General features: G+C 41.8%; 1 protein-coding gene across 4 annotated transcripts in view; it reads right to left on the reverse strand.

Moving 5' to 3' along the window:
* Window positions 1-26,678, reverse strand: part of DOCK1 (dedicator of cytokinesis 1) — a 487,728-nt gene that overhangs the window by 191,136 nt on the left and 269,914 nt on the right. For all 4 annotated transcript variants that reach the window (XM_017858668.1, XM_017858667.1, XM_017858670.1 and 1 more), the window contains 2 exons: window positions 15,909-16,010; window positions 8,188-8,282 (listed from right to left, as the gene is read on the reverse strand). In XM_017858668.1, coding sequence (XP_017714157.1) covers window positions 8,188-8,282; window positions 15,909-16,010 — 197 coding nt within the window. The remainder of the gene's footprint in view (window positions 1-8,187; window positions 8,283-15,908; window positions 16,011-26,678) is intronic.

The raw sequence follows: 26,678 nt of genomic DNA on the forward strand, positions 1-26,678 counted from the left end.
ATGACCATGCCTTAAGAATGAACAGAACTCCAACAGGTAGCATTTGGTCATAGGTCAGTTTCCATCCCAAGGTGCGGTGGGCTCTGATACACCAACTGCAACCATATCTAGGCCCAAAGCTGCTGACAGAGAATGGCCAATGTGCCTGTGTCCTCTCTAAAAGCAATCTGTGAAGGTAAAACTAAAATAATAGACATAGCAATGTAGCCCCAGTGGGTCCTTTTCCTGCTGGAGGGTCCTGAGCATCATTACTGGATCCAAGTCAGTATCTGTCTTGAAATCCTGATACGTCACAATGGCCAACACAGCCCCCCAAAAAGTCTCATGTGTTTCTCTGGGTGACTTGCCAGAAATGCACTCAGGTACAGCCCAAGTTAACCAACCTAGGAAGCAGACCTGGGGCCTGCAAACTGGGGACTCTGGGCTGTGAAATGTCTCAGGTTAGGCCAGTGTGCTTAGAGAGGAAGACGGCTCAAAGAGCAGTACTATTAAGCGTATGAGCTGCAGTAAAATGCAGGTATGGAGAACTCCAGGGACATTTTCATTCCAAAATGTTTTCACTGTACTGACTTTGAATTGCTATTTTTTTCACCCCAAATTCTCAGAGACCATGCACATCTCATTGTGAGCACCTGGCTGGTGTTAACGCCGCATCCCGCTGGCACTTAATGCCAGAGGAGGCACTTCATGTTATGAGGACCAAAGCCAAATGCCCTCTCTATTTTATGCTTGAAACATCTCTCGGCGCAAAGCAAAATGTATAGTCAGTATGGTCTGTGTGTGTGTGTGTGTGTGTGTGTGTGTGTGTGTTTTGGTACTTAGCTAGTTGTGTTTTGACAGTGTTTCTGTCAACAACTGCTGTATACTGTTTCATAGGAAAAAAATAATTCTACAGTGTGCCTAAACTCATCAAGCCATTGGATGTGCAAAACCTCAATAGTAAACCAATAAATTTTAAAAATAAATTAAATGAGAAGTCACAACATTAACTAAAATCCAGGCTTCAAAGAAAGGAAAAAAGATGTTAAGAAGTAATAATCCAAGAGTTTCTCAAGTCCCAAATGCTGTATAACCATGATTTCAACCCGCACAAAGAATATTCAACTATGCACCCTTAATTGGGATGCAGAGGTGCTTCTCTGGACGGAGGTAGAACAGGAAAGAAAACGCGCAACCCTCCTGACTCAGCCATCCATAGGCTGCCACTGGTGCCATGGTCCTGGGGGCAGGTCCCCCGCACATGGGCACTAACTCTTCCCTCTCTCCCATCCTAAGGCAAGTGGTGCCTTAGGATGTCAGGCTGGTGAAAATGCAATACGCTACGTCAGTGGATTGAGGAAAACACTTCCTGGCTGAAAGAAGGATGAAGCATGGGGAGAGGAGGAGAGGCCACAGAGAAATGAGCCAAGGTGGTCGTCAAAATGCAGTCAAGAGATCAAAATCCTCCACCCTTTGCAGACTGCAAGCATCATCCTGATCTGTTTGGGACGGTCTCCATATGGCCATGATTTTTTTTTTTTTTTTTTTTTAAACGTGTAACACATAGACACTGGAAATAAATAGCAACATGATCTCACAAACTCCAAATAGGGATGAAATTTCAAAGTGTGAAAGGACAAGTATAAGATTAATTGACTGAAGATAGAACAAAACCAAACAATAGTTTTTGACTGACAGTCTCCAATGTTGAAATGGTCAATGACTAGACAAGACTAAATGGAGCAGGTCAGCTAAATCCCTTTAATTTGATGAGCTAGTCTTTCAGATAGGTCCAATCATAATCAGCCATTGATATAACCAACATGCTGACTGTAACATCTTACGCATTTCCTAACTGAAAGAATAATCTCTTCTGTTTTCTATGGGCAGAATTTTGAATTCTCAACTGATTCCTCCCCTACGATCTTCTCTTGATCAGTGTCTCCTATATAAAGATCTACATCATGGCCGGGTGTGGTGGCTCATGCCTGTAATCCCAGCACTTTGGGAGGACAAGGCAGGTGAATCACTTGAGCCCAGGAGTTCGAGACCAGCCTGGTCAATATGGCGAAACAACATCTCTCCAAAAAACTAAACCCACAAAAAATTAGCTGGGCACGGTGGCATGTGCCTGTAGTCCCAGCTATCTGGGAAGCTCAGCTGGGAGGATTGCTTGAATCCAGTAGGTAAAGACTGCAGCAAGCCATGATCCTCCCACTGCACTCCAGCCTGGACAACATTCAGAAAAACAAACAAAAAAAAACCTGCATTGTGAACCACCAGCTACCCCTGATAAATGGCAAGGATCATTTTCACCATCCAGTGAGAACCCGGCAACCATCTTATTTGCCTTTACGTTTTATCTTGCAGTCAGCTTTGAGTATTGTGACTTCTCGAAAGCGTCGTTTTCTCTACAATTTTACATATTCTATTTTACAATCATGTTCTATGAACCTTTACTTGCAAGACATACCAAGTCCTCTGTCAAAGTGTGTGGGCTTCAAAACACTAATCGTTATTTCCGGTAGGTCCTAGCCTAGCCTGAAAACGAACAGGAAGTTTCAAACACAAAACCGATGCCAACAGAGAGGAATGCCTGGAAGAAACTGATCATCCCAGGTGCAAACCACACTAGCTCTGAGGAAATGCAAATGTTGGTTTCATGTCTTTATTATCCTGAGAGCAGAGGGTACAGTAGGCAGGGAGGACTAGGGAAGTTGTGAGCTGGAGTAGTTGAATTTTCAAAAATTCTGGTACAAGTCTGAGTAGCTGACAACTGTGGATAAGGTTTTGTTACACACTATGTAGCCACTATGAACAAGAAAGTCTAATTCCAGAAATAGGGGAATACATTCAGTACTGGCCTCTCTCTCAGCCACTACATGTTGTAGAAATGCATTTCTCAAGCAAAAGTAAAGCAGTTAATAAGAAACGGTTTCTTCGAGGTGACAAAGGGATTCAGTTTACCTGGCCGACTCACTTCCTACCAGGTCATTCCTATCACTTAAAATTCTAGTAGGGGTTATTAGTACATAAACTCAAGCACCCTACTGGAGCACTAAGGCAAACCCTGAGGCTAGAAGAGACACAAAAATTCAAGCAAGTGGTCACATTCTCATTAACAACCAAGGACAACTCTATGATAGCCATGGACTGGCCATTAGACTATGCTGCACACACAAAGCGTGAATCTGAGAAAGTCAGCTAATAAGAGTTCCAGGATGGATACCAGTATGTACGTGCCAACAGGGAAAGGTCTGTGCTTCCAACAGAACCTGAGAGCTTCAATGAAAACTTAGCAGCTGTTCCCCTCTGGGAAGATTATAAAGCACTTCTGGGTGCTAGCACACAAGCACACTTCTACTCTCTCTGTGCTGTGCTCATCTTAAATGTCATCTTGCCATCTGGCACTCTCATATCCTAGAGCAGAGCTATAATGTCAGGCCATCGCCAATCAGTTCCCATCTTGAACATAACAACCGAGTGAACACCGTCCTTTGAGATATTCATTAAATCCTATAATTTTGATTCTTGATTTACAAGTCGTATCACCAAAACTAATAGATATTGTCTTTAATTACATTTTACAAGCCCCACGTATCGAGGAAAGGTATGTTCACAGAGACAAAGATAAACAAGCGTACAAATATAAGAGACCACAGAGGCTAAGTTTGTCCATTTCTAAGCCATAGGTGGTAAAACTACATGTCCAACTGTGCCATTAAAACTGAAACACAGACGCCAGAAGCTTCTGGAACCACTGCTCATCCAGCCGAGGCAAGGAAGTCTCTGGTACTTGTTAAGGGGTGGAGGAAGCAGGGAAGTCTGGCAACATATAAAATGTTAATCTAGTTAGACGCAATATAGATACACATATGTGGCAGGTAGATAAAGACATAGAATATGGTATCTGTAATTTCCATAAGGGGATTACTTTATGACAATACTAGGGAGATGTGATTTTTCTAGACTGCACAGCAAGATTGCTTGTATGAAGCACATTAATAAATGGTGCATACCCTTCTAAAGGTGAAGAAAGTAAGTAGCGATGTAATGAATTCCATGCTCAAAATTCACTCATGTAAGCAGTAAACCTTGTGGAAAAGTTATGTTTTATGGACACTCGAATAAAAACAAAATAAAAACTCCTAACACTCTCTTGGGAAATAGGAGACCTACTTAAGACCAACAGGCAGCGTAGCTGGGTGGCTCAGGCACGGCTCTGGGGGGGATGCTCTGGATTTGAATTTTGGCACTAACACCTCCCAGCTCTGTGTCTTCTGGCAAGTGACCCAACCTCCATGCCTCAATTTTCCCACATGTAAAGCGGACATAAACACAGCAGCTGTCCCAGAGGGCTGCTGAGGGTATTCAGGATGTGAGGGCATGTGATATCCCCACAGCAGGGACTGGTGCTGGAAGCCATGCCCAATGTTAGCTCACTCTCAGCTCCAGAGTGCGGACGCGCACTGCCTCACAGAGAATGCGTGCGCACAGGGAAAGGGATGCAAACCCTTCATTTTGAAGCTGCTATTGAATTTTGAAGCTGGTATTGAAGCAAAGGTGTCAAAGAATACTTAAGGGTCTTCCAACCAGCTGTCTCCAGACAGTGTCAAGTATCTGACCACAGGGAGGCAATAATCTTCTTCAAACACCAACCTGATCCCGCTTCTGAACATTCATCTTGTTTATTCAACACAAAGGGCAGCATTTGGGGGCAGAAGGATGTGGGAATAAAAGTTACAGTTATCAGTGACCAACTCCAATCGGGACCTAAAATGCCTCTTCCGTGGCTGACTCCTGTGCTGTGTGACCTTGGGAACTTGTTTCTGCTCAGTGTGTCAACTGGGATAGGAATATGGGTTTGTTTGAGCTTCTGAGTCAGAATCTCTGCAAATAAAAGTGCCTTTCCTTGAAACCAACACCTCAGCACACGGGTACACATACCCAGACCCACATGCACACACATGCAGGTACACACCCACACCCACATGTACACACACAGATGAGCACAGGTACACACACACACCCACATGCACACACATGCAGGCACACATCACTTCTCTGCAGGAAGCTCCCATGGAGGAAACACTGTCTGCCCAACGACCTGGCCTCAGAGTACTAGAACCCTTGATTAGACGGTTCAGCATAACATTTTATGTAAAACAGAAAATAAACTGTAGGAATTTTACATTCAGGCTGCTTCCCTTGTCAAGACGTCTTTGCAGCTGTCGTCTGTGTACACGATGAACAAGAGAACAAGGTGGACTTTATTACCACCAAGGTAGACTTTATCCTCAGAAGTCTCATCCAATCAACCACTGGGAGGACACTGAGCCCTGTGGCTTCTCCCACAGGGTTTCCCTGTCCTCAAAACAAAAGACTCTCTTCCCTGTTTCTAAGACGGAAAGGCTTTGGTCCAAAATGCCACTGTACCAACCTGCTGCTGCAGTGTGTGTACCTGTGTCAGGCACCGTGCCCTGTGGAGGGGCTCTAGTGAGTAGGGGTGCTGGCCGGGGAAGGTTGCCACTGGTTTGCAGTGAATTCATGATTCCAAGGAATGTGGATCAAGCCATCTGCTCACCCCACAAACAATAGAATATCCCAGGAGAAGATGGACAAGGTCTCTGGAGAAGGGAAGCAGAACCACAGCACTCCCAGGGTTGAGCCCCAGACCGCTTACTTAGTGACTGTGTGGCTCTGCACTGCGGCCAGTGCTGCAGCAACCCTTATGTAGCGCGGGGTTGGTGGCAGGAGGAAAACAGTGAAGTAGGAAGAGAGAATGATGCGGCCACAATGTTCCAACTGAAAACTGGCTCTCGATTATAAAAAAAAAAGAAAGAAAGAAAAAAATCATAAAATAAGTAGATTTTGACTATGCCCTCCTAAACAGGAGACCGTCGGAGTAGAAGCAACATGAATGCAACCTCAGAGAGCCTGTCCCGCCTGACCTTTGTCGCAGCAGTGCTCACCCGGGGCCACAGAATCCACAGCCTGACAGCCAGGATGTGCTGCTCCCTTGGGAGACCTGAAGGTCAGGTCTACACATGGAGGAGTCAGGAGGCAGAGCACGGCATCCACCAGGCCATGCCGCCTCCACACCCTGTGCTCAGGGGCCTGCTCAGCCACACCTCTGCTCCTGGCCAGTGATGTCATGCGATCTATGGCTCCAGGGCAGCGGGGGTTTTGATCCTTGTTGCTGGTGTGTTTGCTTGTTTTCTCCATGTGCAAAATACAGCCATTAAAAACACAAGCCTACAGAGCTCTTCAGAGGAAATCTAGACTGTCCATCACAAAAGTTCATCCTGCCAGAGAAAAGGGAAAAGACCAGTGCTTTATTTTAAGTCCATCATTTTCTAGACGACGACTTGGAAGCTGAGAGATGGCCACAGGAGTCATTTCAAGTCACCCAGCAGGTGGAAGGGTGAGGAGGAGCAGAGGCCAGGACCCCCACTCTGGTCCCTGGGCCAGGGCTAAGGATACAGCACTGCCAGGGTCTCTGGAGCTTCCTCCATCTACTCTCAAATACCGCCTTTGATGTGTGGAAGGAGACTCCAACCTCAGTAACATCTGACGTGGGGTGAACATCACTCCCTCCCTCACGCTTACCCCTCAGGGAGGTTTGCAGGACTCCTGCAGCCATGGTACACAAGGCCAATCTGTCTCTGCTGCCCCAGAAAGCAGCAAAACCCAGAGGAGGCCAAAGGAAAGGTTGTGCTGCTTTGGATTTGTCAAAGGGAAGGACAACAGGCATTAAAAAGAGGCACAGCCATCACAGAAAATTCAAATGTAGTGTATTTCCTTAGGATGATACCTACCAGCATGGCTAAAATAAAAAAACAGTGTCAACAGCAAAGGCTGGATGCAGACAAACCGAATCACTCACATGGCTGGTGGGAATGTAAGACGGTACAGCCATAGATTGGCAGTTTCCTATGTCATGAAATGTGCAATTACCCGACAACCCAGCATCTGTCCACGAAGGCATATATGCCACAAAAATGAACTCACGTTCACCCAAAAACAGATGCACGAAGGCTGGTGGCAGCTTTATTCATAAGAGCCACAAACTGGGGATAGCCCAGACGTCCTCCAACAGGAAAATGGTTCATCACACTTGGTCCAGTCGTACCACAGAACACTACCCAGCAATAAAAAGGAATAAGCTATTGATACAGGCAACAACCTAAATGGATCTCCAGTGAATTAAGCAAAGTGAAAACAGCCAGTGCTAAAAGCATATATACAGTATGATTACACTTATGTAACATTTTTGAAATGAAGCAATTATACAAATGAAGAACGAATGAGTGGTTGAGAGAGCTTAGGGATGGTGGGGTGGGGAGGGGAGAGGTATATGTGGCTATAATTGGGCAACAAGCAGAACCTTTGTGGTGATGGAAACACTCAGTGGCTTCACTGTGGTGGAGTCCACAGTATATACACGTGGTGAAACTGCACACAACTCAACACAAACACTAATGAATACAAATTAAACTGAGGAAATCCGAGTAAGATCAGTGAATTGCATCATCAACTCCCTTATACACAAGATCTCTATGACTTTCTACAACTGCACACGAACCCACAATTATCTCCATAAAACTGCAATGAGAAAGAAAAACAGAGATGAACAGAAAGTTCTTTTTAAAAATCCCATGTGACTGAGAATTCTACGGTCATTGTTAGTGCTCACAGAAATGATAAAAGCCAGTGTACTAGAAAATTAACCAACAGCCCTCACTGGAGATGATAAACAAGGCACAAGTTCAATACTTAATGAGTATGAAGAAAACGCTCATGATTAAAAAAACTGAAATATGTGAAATGTCAACACTTTGCAAAAGCCTCTTGCATGGAGCTGACGGTGGCTAGGGCTGATAAAAACGTGGGTAACATGAGCGTGCAAAGCGACGCTGAGCAGAACCCATGTGCCCATGACGACAGCTATGGGAGATCCAGGTCCAGGCTGTTTTTCTCCAGGGGATGGAGCTCAAGTTCTTACAGCTAGAGCCCTGTGTTGTCATAAGGAAGTCACCACAAACTCAGAGTCCATGTCTCCCTAGAACTGTTTGCCTCACAGAGTTAGGAACAGCGTTTGCAGAACATTTTATTGAAGCCAGCTTGGTCTCCAGGCAACATCACTGTTCCCAGGAGACATGAATTGGGAGCCACAGAAAAGGTGAGAGCCATTCTCCCCACACTTACTTATTTTGCACCATGTTCATGATCACCCAGTCGAAGGGGTAAACGTTCTTTCCAATGAGGTTCTTAAACATGATGAATGTTTCCATTAGGAAATCCTGAAATAAAAAAGACAAAACACTGAAATGGCCCACCAAGAAAAGGTAAAATGACACAGCCCCCATCGATGATTCGATTATAAAAGACCCCATTTTTAAGGGCCGAATGAAAACATCCTGAAAAGTAATGAAGATACATTTCATAGGAGCTGTGAATTAGACCTGTCTTTCCGTTTACCGAGCACCTCCTGTCTGAGCTGGCTGCTTCAAGAATATATTCTGAAATAGCCCCTGAGCATGGCTCTTTAATAGTCAAAGAGTAAATCCCCAAAGGTTAGGAACAGGCATTCAAATCCTTTCTGCTTCTAGGAAAACAGGATTTTTACAAACAAGGCTTGCAGGTTACAGCTTTTTCTTATGTTTGCTCTAAATCCATTTTTCATGAGGAACAGGACATGATTTCAGGTTGAATACAGGATACTACTGTCTGTTCCTTTCTCTCATGGAATCTCAAAATGAAAGACTCCAACAGGAGCTCCTGACCATCTGCACAGATTCGGCACGCAGTAAACCATTTGAGTGTATGGCCATGTTTCAAACTCTCCTAGATGGCAGCTACGTCCCCAAAAGCTACCGAGTTATGCTTCTGGTGTCTTAGATGATGCTCTGTGCTTCGCAGGGCAACTGAAAAGAATCAGGGTTCAGGACATACCCAGCTGCTCTACCCTGCTCCACGCCAATAAGAATGTGCCTGGCATCAGGAAGGGGCAGCCAGTTCCTAGGGGCTGTCCACTATGTGTGTATCAGAATTAGAAGATTTCCTACTTTCCAGAGCTTGACAGGTGCTCTGAGCTAACCTGAACAAAACAAGTGGCTTTCCCAAAAAGCACACATCCCTGGTAGCCCCAAACTCACACAACACCCAAGGTGGGAAAGGCAACCAAGAACTGTCTTAGAAAAACGAGGCCGTGGTCAGGGACTGTCAAATGAGTGGATATTTCTCATTTATTTAATCTCCTGAATAATAATTAGGTGCAATGGCTGTGAAGGCCAAGGTGGTGAACAGAATTTAAGAAGCCAAGAAAGCAATTCCCAGTACAAAGGTCTAAATAAGCAGCTCCTGCAAAGAGGCACAAGTTAAATTTGATGACAATAACAAGCTAATGTTCAAAGTTAAGATACTTTCTCTCCAACTCTAATGGCCAAGTCAGGTTCTGGCAGGTGAAGTCCGCGGTGTGAGGAGTTTGGTGTGCCCCCACCGTAAATAAAATGAGTGATCCTGATCACTCTATTTGAGCAGATGCCTCCAGTCGAGGAGACATTAGTGACCTGGACAGAATCAAGTTGGAAAAGTCAGTCCAGATGTCCTGCAAACTCTGCACATGGGCACTGTGTCCTCCTGATCTCAGGAGTGGGAGCATCCCAGTCCTCCCTTCCGACACAACAAATGGCTTCTTTTCCAGTTTAATTATTGAAATTCATATTTCACTACTGAGCTTCCTCACTTTGTCAAGAGTTTCCCATTTTAACGACCAGGCTGCATATTTTGTAGGCTGAGTACCGCAATTCAGTCACATCTCTATTTGCATGAAATTGCTGGCTTTCTTGATGATTACTTCTCAAATCCTAATAATTGAGATACAGGCTCTCGTTTTTATTATTCTGGAAGAGAAGCATATTTTCCCAATTCTCTTTCTTTTCTAAGAGACACAGTCCCATACTTCATTAGTATGGCTCAGCTGTTAAATTTTGGTACTTTGCTGATCAAACAAAATGCTGCATCTAGTGGGAGATGAGGTTCTGCAAGGCTTCCTTGTTTTCTGCATAATTCACTAGCCATGGCGGTGGCCCCTAACAACTGTGTTTGCCTCGAGCAGCTGACGACGCTTACCAGACTGTTCCACTAGGGTCTACAAGTCAACAAGGGGTATATTGTGAAAATTTCATCATTCAACGTGGATTTATTCCTGTTGCATTTTTTAGTTTTAGTTTCTATTTATTTTGCTTATTTATTTCACTCCCTCACCCAGGCTGGAGTATAGTGGCATGATCTTAGTTCACTGCAGCTTCAACCCTGGGACACAACTGATCCTCCTGTTTCAGTATCCTGAGTATCCTGGGACCACAGGTGTGCACCACCATGCCTGGCTAGTTTTTTAATTTTTAGTAGAGATGGTATCCTGCTATATCGTCCAGAATGGTCTTGAACTGCCGGGCTCAAGAAATCCTCCCGCCTTGGCCGCCCAAAGTGTTGGGATTACAGGTGCAAGCCACTGTGCCCACATGTTTTAGTTTGACTATTCACAGGATGTCTTATACAATAGGCAGGCTGCTCCAACAATAGCCATCCATCTATTTCAGAGGCAAGATCGTGTCATAACTCTGTCTGCATCTTTCCATCCCTGTCCCCACCCACTTGAATAAAACAGCCATCAGCCTTCCTCTCGCACCTGGACTTAGGTCCATCCTTGTCCTTTGTTGTTGCCACACTTCACTTTTCAAATGATAAATCTGATCAAGGCATCAATGCTTTCTAGACATCACACGGCACCCATTTCTCCAACAGCTTCCCAATGCTCTTAGACTAAAGACAAAGCATCTTGACTCTTAGACTTAGGAAATTTCCATTCTGCTCAGCCAAAGGAGTAACCATTACGGACGAGGACCAGCCATAGATTTTCAACCCATCCAATGAAGGATTGTTAGGGAAAAAGGACATGTCCACATTTTTGTGGAATCAAAGTTTCCTCCAAAGATTATCTGATAATTGCAAAGGTAGGAAGAGGTACATATTTTCACAATGGAGGGATCTGGAAGTTACCAGCTTTGAACCCAGCGGTCAAATTCAGCATCACCAGTAGTGGTTGAGCATGACATGCCCAGCCTCCTGTAGTAACACAGCAGAAAGCTTTCAACACCAGTACTGAAACACTCTTGCCAAAGAGTTGAGCTTGAATCTCAGAACAAGCTTCTGGTTTGCAGAACATACAGGCGGATAGAGAAACCAGTTGAAAGGCATATTACAAGGCAGCATTTAAAAAGTCCAGAATGGGAGATAGTCTACAAAAGCTATGGATTGATCTCTTCAGAAAAACTGAAAAGCAATGCTATGAAAAGAAAATAAAACAATGTGATGGTGATGGATTTATTTTAGAAAAAGATTAAAGAGACACAACCACCAGATGTGATGGGTGAAAAGGACATAAAAGTTTGGAAAGAATGAAGGAAATCTGAATATAATATAAATATAAAAGGGGTGGTTGGTGCATTCTGATGGAGCAATAAGACCAACAGAGAATGTCTTTCCTCCCCAGAGATGTTTGCTGAACAGCTGAGGGCAGGTGCATCCCGTCTCTCACTGACTGAAAGGGGTTGGCTGTATAGATAGAGATACTTGGAGACACATGATGGAAACAAATACGCCAACATGCTTTCAACTGATGAATTCAGGTGGCAGGTAGCAAGATTTCCATTTTTTTTTTTCTTTTTTTCCTTGAGACAGGGTCTCATGCTACCACCCAGGCTGGAGTGCAATGGCATAATCTTAGCTCACCACAGCCTCAAACTCCTAGGCTCAAGCAATCCTCCTGCCTCAGCCTCCCAAGAAGCCGAGACTACAGGCGTGAGCTATCATGCCTGGCTAATTTTTTTTTATTTTTTGTAGAAATGGGGGTCTCACTATGTGGCCCAGGCTGGTCTTGAATTTCTGGGCTCAATAGATCCTCCCACTAAAGCCTCCCAAAGTGCTGGGATTACAGGCGTGAGCCACTGAGCCTGGCTCCACTGTATTATTCTTTCAGCTTTTCTGTATTTATAAAATTTTTTTGTGATCCACAGGGGAAAGAGAATAAGGAAAACACTGGTGAAAGCTAAGTAAGGTCAGATAAGCCCTTTTCCTTGCAGAATCTGATGCTAACTGCAGGTAGATGGTGTCAGAATTGAATTGAATTGTAGGACATCCAGCTGGTGTCAGGGAATGGGTTGCGGTGGGAGACACACACACACTTCTGGTCACAGAAGTGAGAGCGTGTAGGAAAATTTAGTGTGTGTTTTGCAAAGCCACACAGTGAGAATTTGTGACAAGTGGCAAGACAACACTTTCCGCTAGAAGTCCCAAAGCCCTCCTCCTTCCCTTCTAGTTGACTACAGAGAATCGGGGCACATTCTCTGCTTCTGTTACTGAGCCGTGGACATGTGGCAGCCAGCAGCCCCTTGGGCAGATCAGCAACTCCAGTGTAGAAGATTCTACAGATTCTTCGTGGTTCGCATCCTAAAGGGTTGGGATGGCCTCCGTCCTGGGAGTTCTGAGCTGAACATGTCTATGGTTCTTCTCTTCTGGATCAGTCTTTCCGCTTGTGCTCTATATGCTCACTATCATTGGTGTGGGTAATCAGTGTGATTTTGTATGAAAATGACTCACACAACCAAAAAGGGCTAAATTTGAGAACCTGAATTAGTACTTGTTAAAAGGAAAATAGTCTCAGGAAAATGGTTTTGGCTAATTTCATACTGAAATACTAAATAACATCAAATAATTTTGTACAAAATAATCTTTTATTTAACAGTTGTCAGAGTAAGCCGGGCATAGTGGCTCATGCCTATAATACCAGCACTTTGGGAGGCTGAGGCGGGTAGATCACCTGAGGTTGGGAGTTCGAGACCAGCCTGACCAACATGGAGAAACCCAGTCTCTACTAAAAAATACAAAAACTTAGCCAGGCGTGGTGGTGCATGCCTGTAATACCAGCTACTCGGGAGGCTGAGGCAGGAGAATCGCTTGAACCCAGGAGGAGGAGGTTGCAGTGAGCCGAGACTGCGCCACTGCACTCCAGCCTGGGCAACAAGAGTGAAACTCTATCTCAAAAAAAAAATTAGTTGTCAGAGTAGAAAAATAGTCATATACTCGGTACAGTTAACAGATAGGAACACATTTTACAAAAGTTCTGACGATTAACAACAGTAAAAAAGTTCACAATCTTTCCAGTCTAAATTTCTGGTATAAAAAAACCACAAATGTCATTTTTTTTTTTTTTTTTGAGATGGAGTCTCACTGTGTCACCCAAGCAAGAATGCAGTGGCCCGATCTCGGCTCACTGCAACCTCCGCCTCCCGGGTTCAAGCGATTCTCCTGCCTCAGCCTCCCCAGTAGCTGGGATTACAGGTGCCCCCTGACACCATGCTGGGCTAATTTTTATATTTTTAGTGGAGATGGGGTTTTGCCATGTTGGCCAGGTTGTTCTCGAACTCCTGACCTCAGGTGATCCACCCGCCTCCGCCTCCCAAAGTGCTGGGATTGCAGGTGTAAGCCACCACGCCCGGTCAACGTCATTTCTTAATGGAAGTCAAACTGTCTGCAAATCATTGATTTTCTGAACTGTTGTGTCTATGGAAAAACATCCCCTGGGAAACTGGGACCACAACACGTAGTAAACATCTGATCCTGGGATCTCAGCAAAGGCAGAGGGCACACAGCTGGAATTCAGCAAGCTACAGTAATTTTTAAAGACCATTCGGCATCACCACTTTTCACTTACCTTGAAGGTTCCTTATCAATCACAGCACTTAATAGTTCAGATTAAATGTTTGCATGTGTGGATTTTTATGAAGTGATTGTTCTGAAAAAGGGCAAAGTACTAATTGGAGTCCTGACTTTTCCAGATGGGTAACTCTTCTATTTCTGAAGACTTTATTTTTCAACCTGGAACGTTATCTAAAAAACTGTTCCTCTAGCTTTAAGCTACAACTATTCTTCACACTCACCAAAGCAGGGGGTAGCGTGTAGTTTAGATTCAATTATGGAATAAAATGTAAAAATGTAAAATTTGATTTTGCTATGCAATGATTTCCAAAGAGTCATGGGATATAAACACTGGATACAGGTTACACATTTGAGCATACTCCTCCTATCAACTACTCATTAATATTCAGGGAAAAACAGACACAGAAATACAAACATATACATACTCTTGTTTCCTTACTTTTATTGAGAGGAAACTGCTAGGGTTTTAAGGTCTAGACCCATTTTTGTTCTCCTTAGAAATCTTAAAGTACAGTCACATGTTGCATAATAACATTTTGGTCAGTGACAGACTGTATATGTCAGTGGTCCAAAAATTGTAATGGAGCTGAAAATTCTTATCACCTGGTGACATTACAGCCATTGTATTACAACTGCCTATAGTATTCAGTGTAGTCACATGCTGTACAGGTGTGTAACCTAGGAGCAGTAGCCTAGACCATCTAGTCTAGGTGTGTAGTAGGCTCCACAATCTAGGTTTAAGTTAGGGTACACGCTATGAGGCTCACGCAACAACGAAATCGCCTAACGATGCATTTGGCAGAACTGTTAAGCAACACATGACTGTGTGTGTGTGTGTGTGTGTGTGTGTGTATATGTATATGTATATATGTGTGCATATATGTGTATATATATGTGTGTATATATAAATATAAAAATATATCTTCAAAGGATTATTTCTAATACATAATTTTCTTATTGTTGCCACTATAGATATGTAATAAAATTATGCATTATATGTATAGTGGCAACAAAAAGAAAACTATGTATTAGAAACAATCCTTTGAAAAAAATCATGAAGATCATTCTCTTCTTCCCATTTCTTAACAAGATACATGTCAAGTGCAACAACCCTTGTTATAGAAACACTAGGACACTGCCGTGTTCTGCAGGAATCTATGGGCATTCTTTTGCAGTAGTCCCCAACATTTTTGGCACCAGGGATCAGTTTCCTGGAAGACAATTTTTCCATGGACCAAGGGTTGGTGCGGCAGGTTTTGGGATGAAACTGTTCCACCTCAGATCATCAGGCATTAGATTCTCATAAGGAGCATGCAACCTAGATCCCTCACATGCACAGGTCATTATAGGGTTCGTGCTCTTATTAGAATCTAATGCAGCCGCTGATCTGACAGGAGGCGGAGCTCAGGCGGTGCTCGCTTGCCCGCCACTCAACTCCTGCTGTGTGGCCCAGGGATTGGGGACCCTGTTCCTCAGGACCTTATGGATCCTTAGAAATGGAATCTAAGAGTTCAAGTCAACACGTAATCACGAAGGCTGCCAACAAGTTTGGTTGCAGCTTTGCAGAGGATATTTGCCATATGGCAATGTAATTTCAGGTCATTAGGGAGGTAGTTCGTAAGCAATAAATTCCCCTCTATTATACTTTTCCTAATTAAGTTGTATCATAGTTTTACTGAGGATGACTAGAGAATTATTTGGAGAAATGTTGATGAGCTTCCATGATTACAGCTAATTAATAACGGAGTACAACTTAAAGCTGAAAAGTCACTCTGGCTTCTGCTATTAAAAAGTCAACCAATAAATGAATAGGAGTTAATGGGAGACTATCCACGGATAACATCTCCAAATTTTCAATTACCCCAAAGCACAGGAGAGGAGACTGTCACCAAGAAAGACAAGAGACTTCCCTGGGCTCGGCCCCTGAATCATTCTCCATTCAGTCCTAGAAGCAAGTCTGCAAGTCCGGACCCTTGTCCTGTTAGAAACGAGGCTTCAGTCAGACCTTCCTAGGAGGCATTTGAAATCCATCGGAGACAAGTTCTCATGCAAAATCCTATTTTAGATGAATATATTGATATCAGGCTTTTGTCTGAAGTGCTGGCCCTAAGACATGGTTACATGAACAGGGTGAAAGGGACACTTACCACCACATCAGTCCTCATTTTCCCGAAAGTCTTGATCAAGTGGGCATAATGGTAATCCTCCATTTGTCGTAAAATAGCTGTCATGCAAGCCACGAAGTTTCCCTGTGAATGAATCAAAAGGCAGAATTAGATGAGACGGAACAACACTCATGGGAAAAGCCGAAATCATCCCAGATTCTGAGACTTGAAACTGTCAGGGAGCAGCAATGGGGCATGGGCAGGGAGCCCTGGGTTCTGCTGTCCCTCTCTCAGGGTTGATCAGCATAAGGCGTGGGTCACTTCCAACCTCAGGAATGTTTTTTTGGTAGGGGGTCCTTAGAATATCAAGTTGAAAGTAGAAAGAAAAGCAAAACCCTTGAGGAGGTCTCACCATGCTGAGGACGTGAGCACACAGTAACATGAACGAGAAACACTGGTGTACTCACACTCAGGGCTGTATTTTATTCTCCCTAACCATTAATACCTCAAATGTTTCCTGATACAGGGTTGTCCAGACCGGAAAAATGAGCTGGAAATACTTTTCTTGTTTAAATACAAGAAAAGTAAAGACAGGATGGAAATCGTGGGCACTTCTGCTTTGTGCCCTCTTGGAAACTTGCTGCCGTTATTATCAGGCAAATGTGTGTGCAGCCTCTCCTCTTGGGCCATGGCAAAGAAAGGCCTCTAATTTCTCAAAATCAGCCTGGATCCCCTCGTGCCCGATGTGGAGGCAATCACCACAACTCCACCATGAGTTATGGCCCAATTCTCCTCCCCGAGAAGAAGGAGAGGAGGAATGCGGGCTGATCAGAATGTCAAGTGGGAGAGCTGGGAGTTTCTCAGACCAGACGGAGCTGGGTAGAAAGGAAGAAAAGGAGGAAAAAAGAAAGCAACACAGAAAATCAAGAATGGGGAAGGTAAAGGGCCAAAGCTGAAAAGTCTCTCTGGCTTCTGCAAATGGAGGCAGACCGTATGTGTGTGGACGTGCGTGTGCACACGTTTGTTTGCGTGCCCTGAAGGGTGCTTGCTTTGGTGGGGGGTTACGAGCTAGGCAGTTCTGTTGCCATTAACTGCAACTGCTCACTGCTGGGGCTTGTAGCTAAGAATATTGTAAAGCCTTCCTTGCTCTTAAATATTTTCCCCTAAGATAATGACATTTAAGGAACATAGAATATATATTTTTCCCCATTAAACCAGTACAAGTTTGGTAAAATTATAGCATGAAACATACTTTGAGACATGTCCCTATTTTTCCCCTATTAAATGAGCTCTCAAATTGCATTCTTTTACTAACTCTCCTTTTACCAGCAATATATCAGAATGCCTAAACATCTTTTATATTAACTTGGAATACAGGCTTTACAGTGAAATGTTAAAATCCAATATTTTCTCCAATTCATTTTATACGTATAGCATACATATCCGCTTCCAAATGAGTCCTCGAAGGACACATTACTAAAATTGAACAAATACAATAATGATGATATGATATCTTCCATTTGCCCAGAAATATAAATTATTTGTGAATGATGATAATTGCTGAGATTTAGATTCCAAGTTGGTGTTCAGGGAAACAGCTAAATAATGCTTGTTTTCCATTGAGGCAATGATTAGTAAAATGGCAACATGGTCTATTCATGAACTTTTGAAACACATCAATATTTGGCATATCATTCAGCTCAAGAGAGGCTGCCTTTGTGTCTTATCTACTCCTTAAGACAATGAGATGTGTCCTGTGGATAATCGTCTTAATAATATTACACACTGATCAAGCACTGTGCTAAGGCTGTTAGAACTATGGCCCTTTCAACACTGTGACTTTGACCTCTTTCAATCACACCCAACTTTCCCTTCCTGTCCCACTTTACAGGCAGTGAAACTGAGGCTTAGAGGTTTCACTCTCTGAAGGAGTGAATGGCAAACCTGGGTGTGGAGGCCGTACTCCAGGGCTACAAGACAGGTACTTACTGGCTAACCTTATTTCTTTACCCCTCATCCAGATGCACATTTTAACTCTTCCTCTAAGGAATCTGAAGCCACTGTTGATGACCAACACAAGCTAGAGATTCACTCTCCCCTACTCTTGCAGTCATCAGAAAAAGTTGGAAGAGGGTGAGGAAGAAGAGCCTTCGAAGTATTCTGCCCACAATTGATCCTGATGCAGCTGCTGTGACCCAGACTCTTCCCCATGAGATGAGGAGCTTTTCCTGCTGAGGAAGAGGCCTGTATCAGCCTAGGTGGACCTAGTAGGTGCTGAAATCAATTTTCTGCAGGTCAAACCAGTTACACAATGGAGACTTACACATTAGAATAAACGAAATCACACAGTCAGCTATTTATCACCAGAAGCAATGTATCAATGTGCTTAGCTTAAACAATCAGGCTGAAAGTAGAAAGAAAAGCATAACCCTTGAGGAGGTCTCAAAATCCTGAGGGTATGAGCACAGAGTAACATTAATGAGAAATACCAGTGCAGCCAGGCTCAGGCCAGATACGTGAACAGGTGATGTGGACATACTGAATTCAGGGAGCGGACCGTCATGTCATGCTGAAAAATTCATGCAAGGCAACAAATGCCAAAACTGTTGTAACACAGAAAACGAAAAACTGAAGAGAACACAGCAATTTCCATAAAGCAAGTCCTGGGAGTACGTAAATGCCCTGTTGGGAAGTCTCTCTGGACAAGAATATCAGAGAAGGCAACCAAACGGCCCCTTGTTTAACCGCGATGGGGATTAACTACAGGAAGCCCAGAAGGGCCAGAAAGACGGGCCATTTCCACAAGTTAGAGGCGGTGCTGCCGGGCACTGCGCGGGCCCTCTTTACCAAACCTAAGGAAAGGTTCCAGAAGTCATTCGCATCGTTCAGGCTTTCCTGTCTTAGCGAAAGTAAGTCTTGCTTTTTCAGCTCTTTTCTAAGGTGTAGCATGAATTCCATTAGGAAAGGGATGATCTGCATACTAACATTCACTGAAATGCCCTCTCTTTCCTCCCTGCCCTTTGGGAATGGAGTCCCAACCTTGAGGAATCTGTATTTCCACTGGGCAAATACTGCAGATGCCACGAAGCCTTATGGTTTCCATGAACACAACAGAACCCTGCAGCATATCTCTGGGCTTGTAAGGGTGGATAACTGAGGATTTATGGAAGCCCTTTGAAACCAGTCATTTATTAAGAACAAAAATGAGGGAGCTCTGTGAAAATAAAACTTTAATTTTGTGTGCTCAGAAGAAAATTACTATTCTATGCTTTAATTGATTTATTTTAAATGCATTTGGGAGATGACTCCTAAATGAAGCTTTTATCTTCCAGACAATGGGTAGCCTAGCAGGTAGGCTGGGAGCAAAAGCCATGGTGCAGAATCATCCCTGAGCCCGATCATAGGGACTAGGCTCCAGCACCAGCAGCTGAGTAAAAATAAGTCGATAGGTAAAAATAAGACATATTCCTTATAACTTCAAAGCAATGCAAAATGGGGCCACAGAAGTCAGGATATACTTGCAGAAAATTTAAAAACCAGGATACTAAGTGCCTAATAAACAACAAAAAAAAGTGAACCTCATTAGTAATCAAAGATGAAAATGACACATCGTTATTTGCCTGCCAAAATAGCAAAGAAGTATTTCAACGATGATAATGTGAGCAAGGGTGCAGGGAATGAGGACTCTTATATGCTGTTGGTGGGAACATAAATTGCTATAACCTTTTTAAAAAGTGATTTGGAGACAGGTTTGAAAAGTCTTGAAAATAAATATTCATCTCTTCAGTAATTCTACTTCTAATAATCCACCAAAGGAAGTAATTCAAAATAGAAAATTTCATACCCAAAGATGTTCATAGCATTGCTGAAAATTTTAAACATCCACCACAAGAAACTGTGTAAATAATATGATATTTTGTAGGGTTGCAAGATAAAATACAGGATGCCTAGCTCCATTTGAATCTCAGATAAACAAAGAAAAATAAATATGTCCCAAACGTTGCAATGAAATATTACATGAGATATACATATACTAGAAAAAGATATCTGTTGCTTACCTGAAGTTCAAGCTGAACTGGGGGTCCTATATTTTATTTGGCAAATCAAGCAACCATAACTTGTGTTATGATGAAATATTGTGTGACCATTAAGTCACTAAACATTAACTATGCAAATATGGAGCGTTTTATTAGCATGAGAAAATAATTGAAGAGGAAAACTGCAGTAATTATATATGCACATTTGACCAATGTAAAGAATATCCAGTACAAGAAAAACAAAAAATGACTAGAAAAAATACCAGATAGTCATGAGTGGAGGGAGACTAAGCCCAGATTGTTTTTATAAAGAGAAAGTATGTCAATATTTTTAAAGGTGGTCCAGGAAAGAAAAGGATCCATCTGGCAGGAGGGACAAGCTCTCCCTGTCTGCCCGAGATCTAGTTCATTTCTTAGTCTCCTGTCTTCAAAAATCTCTCTCGCAGGGCTCACCCTGTTGGTGTGGCCTTGGCTACTTCCTGGCACTGCTCCTGGAGGGAGCCCGGGACAGAACTCGTCCCCACACAGCGCCAGCCCTCCTGAAGTACCTCAGTGCCCCAGTTTTAAATCTGTTTGGGCCCCCATTTCACTAGGTAGTTTGATAGGCAAAATGGATAACAGGTAGAATTGAGCACAGGTAGAAGGAAAGGCAGGTAGAATTGAGCACAAGTAGAACTGAGACTGGGTAGAGGGAAAGGCAGGTGGAACTGGGCACAGGTGGAAGTGAGTCTCAGCAGAAGGAAAACAGCACAGGTAGAATGGGGCGCTGGTGGTGGAGCAGGGGGACATTTGGTGACAGGCAAGTTGAATGTAGGATGTCATTGGAGGATATAAAAACAAAAGGCTAACAAAAACACAGACTGGAGAATGGAAACTCAGGATGAGACATACCTTTTAAACAGTGCCTTTGTCAACTATGCCTAGTGGAAGGTCTAAGTATGAACTAGGAGACAAAATCCAAAAGGCTTTAATTCATATTCTTGAGGAGTTGTGAAGGTGTAATAAAAATGGACTCAGCCATGTGCCTTGGATAGCAGGGTATAAAATTGCTCCCGGTAATTTCATCAGCCAGACAAGCTGTCTCAATCGACCCCGGAGCTCACACTTTGTATGGGGCACAGATCTGCTCTCTGGGACACACAACACAGGCAGAAAATTTAATGTTTTTCTCAGTTCTCTAAATTCCAAAGGCTCTCTGGGCAGTTTCCAGCCTCAGAAGCTGTTGCAGCTGTAAACAGAGACACAAGATTGCCGAGTGTGGAGAGTAGTTGCCCGGTTTCAATAAAAGGAGAATTCTAATGACTGAATCCGGGATTATATTTCATGATTTCAACTGGGCTCTTGTTAAAAAGTTTAACCATGTTTTCACTAAGGCAGGTATTTTGAAGAGGAAATCTCATTCAAATGCTTAAATTTCAAACATATCATTGAAAACAAAGCCATCTCATAATCATCATAAAAAGGAATGAAAATGAATTATCCAGTAACATTTTAAAATATATTACTAAACAACAACAACAACAACAAACCCATAAAGGTGATGACTTCTGGATGATTTTTATTTTGGGGTACATTCAAACCAAAGAATCAATATTGTAAAGCAACATTATGAAAAAGAGAATATAGGAAAAGAGAATGTAACTGAGAGTCTTTTAAAATGATTTGAAATAAATCCAATTATTACTAAGTTCTTAGAGCTGATAAGATGGAAGGCCTACAGAGCACAATGGCATTCTCTTTTCTAGAGGGAAGGCCAATGGCAAAATGTTCATATGTGGTATTTTCTGTGAGAAAATATGAAAGGGAAAAAACAGGGAGTCCAAAAAACAAACAAAACCTCAAAATGTTATAAATTAGCCCCAAACTCCTGCAAAATCTGCATAGAGCTGAAGTTTGTCAAAATATACTTAGGGGCACCTACATCACAAATTAAAAACTGTTTAAAACATGCATTCCCGATTCCTCACATTAAATGACAATAAGGCACATATTAAAAATGCACAAAACCACAAGGGCCAGCGGACTCTGAGGAGATGCAACTAAAGATAAGAGAATTCTGGAAGCAGGAAAGAGGGTAATGAGTGGGTACCAACTGCCCTCGAGGTGAGAAGGTGGTGACATTTAACAGGAAGCCTGTGAATCGCTGGTGCAAAACCCTAGGAAGGCCCAGAAACTGGGGGTGCCAGGTACTCAGGAGGCTACATGTGAGGTGAAAAACAACAGTGCTGATGGCTTTGAAATGTGACCCTATATCCAGTCTGCCTATGCCCAGCATGTCCAGTGAGGGGCTCTCCAACTCACTCCTGGGGAGAGGACCACATGTTTACTCCCTGGACAAGGGAGGTGCCTGAAAAGCAGAACACAATGACAAGAACCACCTGGAAGAAACACCTGTTTAGTTTGATGTCAAATCAAACAGTATACTCCCCTCTCTCTTTTCTACTCAGCTCCCAGCATATCAGCAAGGAGGCTTAAACTAACCCCCGCTAACCTCAGTCCCACACCAAGTCTAGGAAGAAGACCAGAAGAATCCTCTTTGGTGAAAATGACCAGCCAAAGAGAACATAAGCACTAACACTAAGCATGGAGGTTCCAAAAGTATGAGGGCTCAGCCCATCCAGGCTTGCCATGCAGGAAAGCCCATGCACCTCCACGCTCTGTGCACACGCTTGGAGACAGAGGTCTGAGCAAGAGCACTGGGCCTTGTGAAAAAAATTCATCCAGCATTAATAAAGGAGGCCCAGACAAATAAAAACAGAACCCAGAGGAAAGGAAGAACATTTAGAAAACGTAAGAGAAGTAAAAAAGCTACAATAATAATTATAATAATAATTATAATGATAATATTTATAATATAATAATTATAGTAATAATTATAATAATTATTATTGTATATGTATATAATGTAATGTATATAATTATAATATAATTATTATTGCTATTATTTTTGAAATGAAGTGTTGTTCTGTCTCCCAGGATGGAGTGCAGTGGTGTGATCGCAGCTCACTGCAACCTCAGCTTACTGGGTTCAAGTGATTCTCCCGCCTCAGCCTCTGCAGTAGCTGGGACTACAGGTGTGCCACACCTGGCTAATTTTTTGGATTTTTAGTAGAGACAGGGTTTCGCCACGTTGGCCAGGCTGGTCTCGAACTCCTGATCTCAGGTGATCCACCCGTCTTGGCCTCTGTGAGAGTTGGGATTACAGGATTGAGCCACCGTGCCCAGCCAAAGAACTATAATTATTATCCTCAGGTAGATATGATATTATATTCATGATTATCGTATCTTACTTATATTCCTCCCCTGACTTAGTGATTTTCAGGACAAATCAAATGATTTGCCCCTTATAACTATCATATTTCTCAGATTTAAAACAGTAACATACTTAGATAAATCTTTCAAAACTCTGTGAGCCTTGTGACGTTGTTCTTTCACTTAATATTTGTTGAAATAAAAATGAGATAGCTTCTATTCTTTGCTTTGATTTTCTCACACATGTGTTTGCATATTATATAGAATTTCTTTAAAGCTGCCTCAAAATCCTTTTACGATTAAGGTGGGAGGGGAGTATAGGAAAGAAAGAATAAGTAAAAATAGAGAAAGAACGATGTCGTAAAATGAGGACAGAGGATAGTGTGCAGTGCTACATAGGCTGAACGTCAGGAGTCATCGCTGTGCTCTCAAAAAGCATGTCATGTTTTATTAATTAAATATTTGATTAAGCATAAGACATAAGAAAAGGGCTGACTCAGGTATTATTGTTAAAACAGAAGTTCACGGGAAAACGGGTGTCCACTCTCATCAGTGAACTTATAAAACCTTTCTCATATAAACGACCCATGGTGAAATTGTTCCTTTTTTCATTTAAAGATAAATTCATTCCCATGATGCCTTTATTCAATATATAATTAATTGTTACTCATGTAATTAATAATTTATATTTATAATGTTATCATAAATGTTATATTTATAATATATTTATAATATGTTATATTATAAATGTTATAATGTTATAATTTCGTTATTTTATAAAGAAACTTAGAGGAATGTTTGTAAAAAAGAAAAGAAAATGCCAAAATTATACAAAAGAGAAAATAACTTACGCTAATGTCACCTTGTAGCTATTGGGAACTACTAACAACAAAATTAAACCTGTGTCTTAAATTTAAACTGAGTGCTTAGTTGAATTCATAGAGTACTAGCATCTCATACCATTCCAGGCACTATAAGGAAATAAATATAATTTAAAAACAAAATCAATTTCATTTTTATAGTGGCAGTAATTGCAGAAGATGTTTATTGGACAAATATACCAAAAGGGAATATTTGGATCTTAAATTACCCATAACAGTTATTTGCTACTTATACAGTATAATAATTTAAACACATATTCACATTTGTTATGAAGAATAAAATAAATTATAATCAAATATTACATATAAAATTATAGTTTATGGTATAATGAGGAATATATACTTTGTTTGCAGCTTCTTAATATAATTCATTTGATCCTAAAGCAAGACAGCAAAGCAGAAAATTTTATATTTTATTTTATAAACTCAATATATCAGGTAATATTAGAGTCTTAAGAGAGTTTAGAATTTTCGAAGTCTTATTGCATGATATAGAGGATCTAGAAACACACTGTAATAGAAACAAGAGTAATTTGGTCTTAAAAAAAAAACTCTTATCATTGAAGAGAAGATCGATATGTCTATACATGTTTTAAATTGACTTTCATAAAGGACATTACGATTATCATTGTTATAAATGAAAGTTGAAACTCTTTCTTAGCTAAAATGGAATGCCTTATATAAATCATAAAAGGATATTGTCCTCAACATTAACATTGGTTGATATCATAAGGAGGAATGTCACATACATCATTAAATATTAAGTATTTAATATTTATGATAATATTTATGATACTTAAGTATCATAAATACACATAAAAATACTTAAGTATTATTTTAAATATTAAGTATTAAACATTAAATAAATGAATCATAAGGAGAATAAAAGATATTTTGAAATATGAGATTATAGTAAATAAAAACATAGATAATCTTTCATGGTATTTCTTATAAATACGTACGTATCCATAATATATACATATGTTGCATGTGGTCGTATGCTCAAACGCTCCACATGGCAAGTGATCATCCAATAGCTTATCTACTTACAACTACATAAGCTACCAAAGTGATTTCAGCCATAAATGCCTAATGTTTATTTTCAAAATCGCCTGCTGTGGTGGACTGAGACTCAATTTGTGGGAACCCACGAGGAATTCTGCAGTAGTCCTGTACCTGTCCAGCAGGGTGTGCAGGAAAGCATCAACACAGGAAGCACATCCCACTGAGGTTCTACTTCCACCCCCTGTCTCACTTTCCTCACATCCCATAGTAAATTGAAGGTTCCCTAAATGGGTCCTCCTAGAATGGGTCATGAGAAATGGAGGGGATAAGGCTAAAATGACAAGAAGATTCAAAACCATGAAGAGCATTGCCAAGTGCAACACTCAACCAACATTCAATGAGTGTGCAGTGTGTTGACAGCATTGAGTTCTCAGGAGTAGGTCAGCAGGAGATAAAAACAGCCCCTGACCAGGATGACCTCAGTGGGAGGTTGGGTCATGGCTTTCTTCTAGATTTCTTCTAGACTAGTGGGGCCATGTCAAAAGGACACAGGAGGTGGTGTGGGGAGGCTCCCCTGGCCACGGGTGGGATGTTTGAGACAATCTGAGTATCAAATGAACAATGACAATAAACAAATGTAGCAAACTGAATGAGAAAAGAATCCATGTGTCTATACAGACACATAATATAGAAAGATATAGAATATCTTCTATATCTATAATATAGAATATCTTTCTATATTATAGATATAGAAACCTGCGAGGTGGCAGGGTTGAGGGTAAAAGTAAAGCTGTGACCTGTGGAAGACTACGAGCCAAAACAACACCGAATGAAGAAGAGAACTTGATAACTGAAGGTTTCAACTCCTAAAGGAATGGTTGGTCCAGGGGAGGCTCCTCAATGGGCACTGAAACCTTGAGGTAAAAAGTCTTTGGGGACCAAGACCCTCACTCAATCTGAAAGCAACACCCTATAGATTCTTCCTAATTATAACCTCAGCCTTTAGGTAGAATGCTAAGCACACAGGATCACTTAGGTAGTTACTTTTTTGCCAAAAATGTTCCATGATGAGGAAATGAACAGACGGATTCAGAATACACAGCAATTGACAAGACAAATGGCGGCGACCCTTAAAGTCAAAGGGAAAACTTCACAGGGAAGAGATATTACATTCTATTCGGGAATCACTGTTCATTTTCATAGGCATCTTAGTATTACCATGAATGACTACAGAGCAGAGTTATTCATAGGAGTTGCATGAAGTGAGGAATGATGTGTTCCTGTATCTGGGACCAACTTTTTGGTCTGTCAAGAAAGAAAGTTTACACATGCAGGGATAATGCAAACATGGCAAAATGTTAATATGTAGTGAATTTAGGTGGGTACGTGTGTTTAACGCTAATATTGATTCAACATTTTTGTACATATGAAACGTCTCAAAAAGCCAAAGGAAAACAACTTCTACTCACAGTCTACTGAGAAAACTTATATGAAAACAATTAATTAAGACACAATGTTACAAATACTATAAAAGGGAGTTATTACAGACTGCCAGGGAATTCTAAAAAGGAGGTATTTCTTTTCCAATCAAAGGAACTATTGCTGAATATAATAATAAAACTACAACCAATGATTTA

The sequence above is a fragment of the Rhinopithecus bieti genome, unplaced genomic scaffold (assembly GCF_001698545.2).
Source record: "Rhinopithecus bieti isolate Rb0 unplaced genomic scaffold, ASM169854v2 scaffold_42745, whole genome shotgun sequence".
NCBI classification, from domain to species: Eukaryota; Metazoa; Chordata; class Mammalia; order Primates; family Cercopithecidae; genus Rhinopithecus; species Rhinopithecus bieti.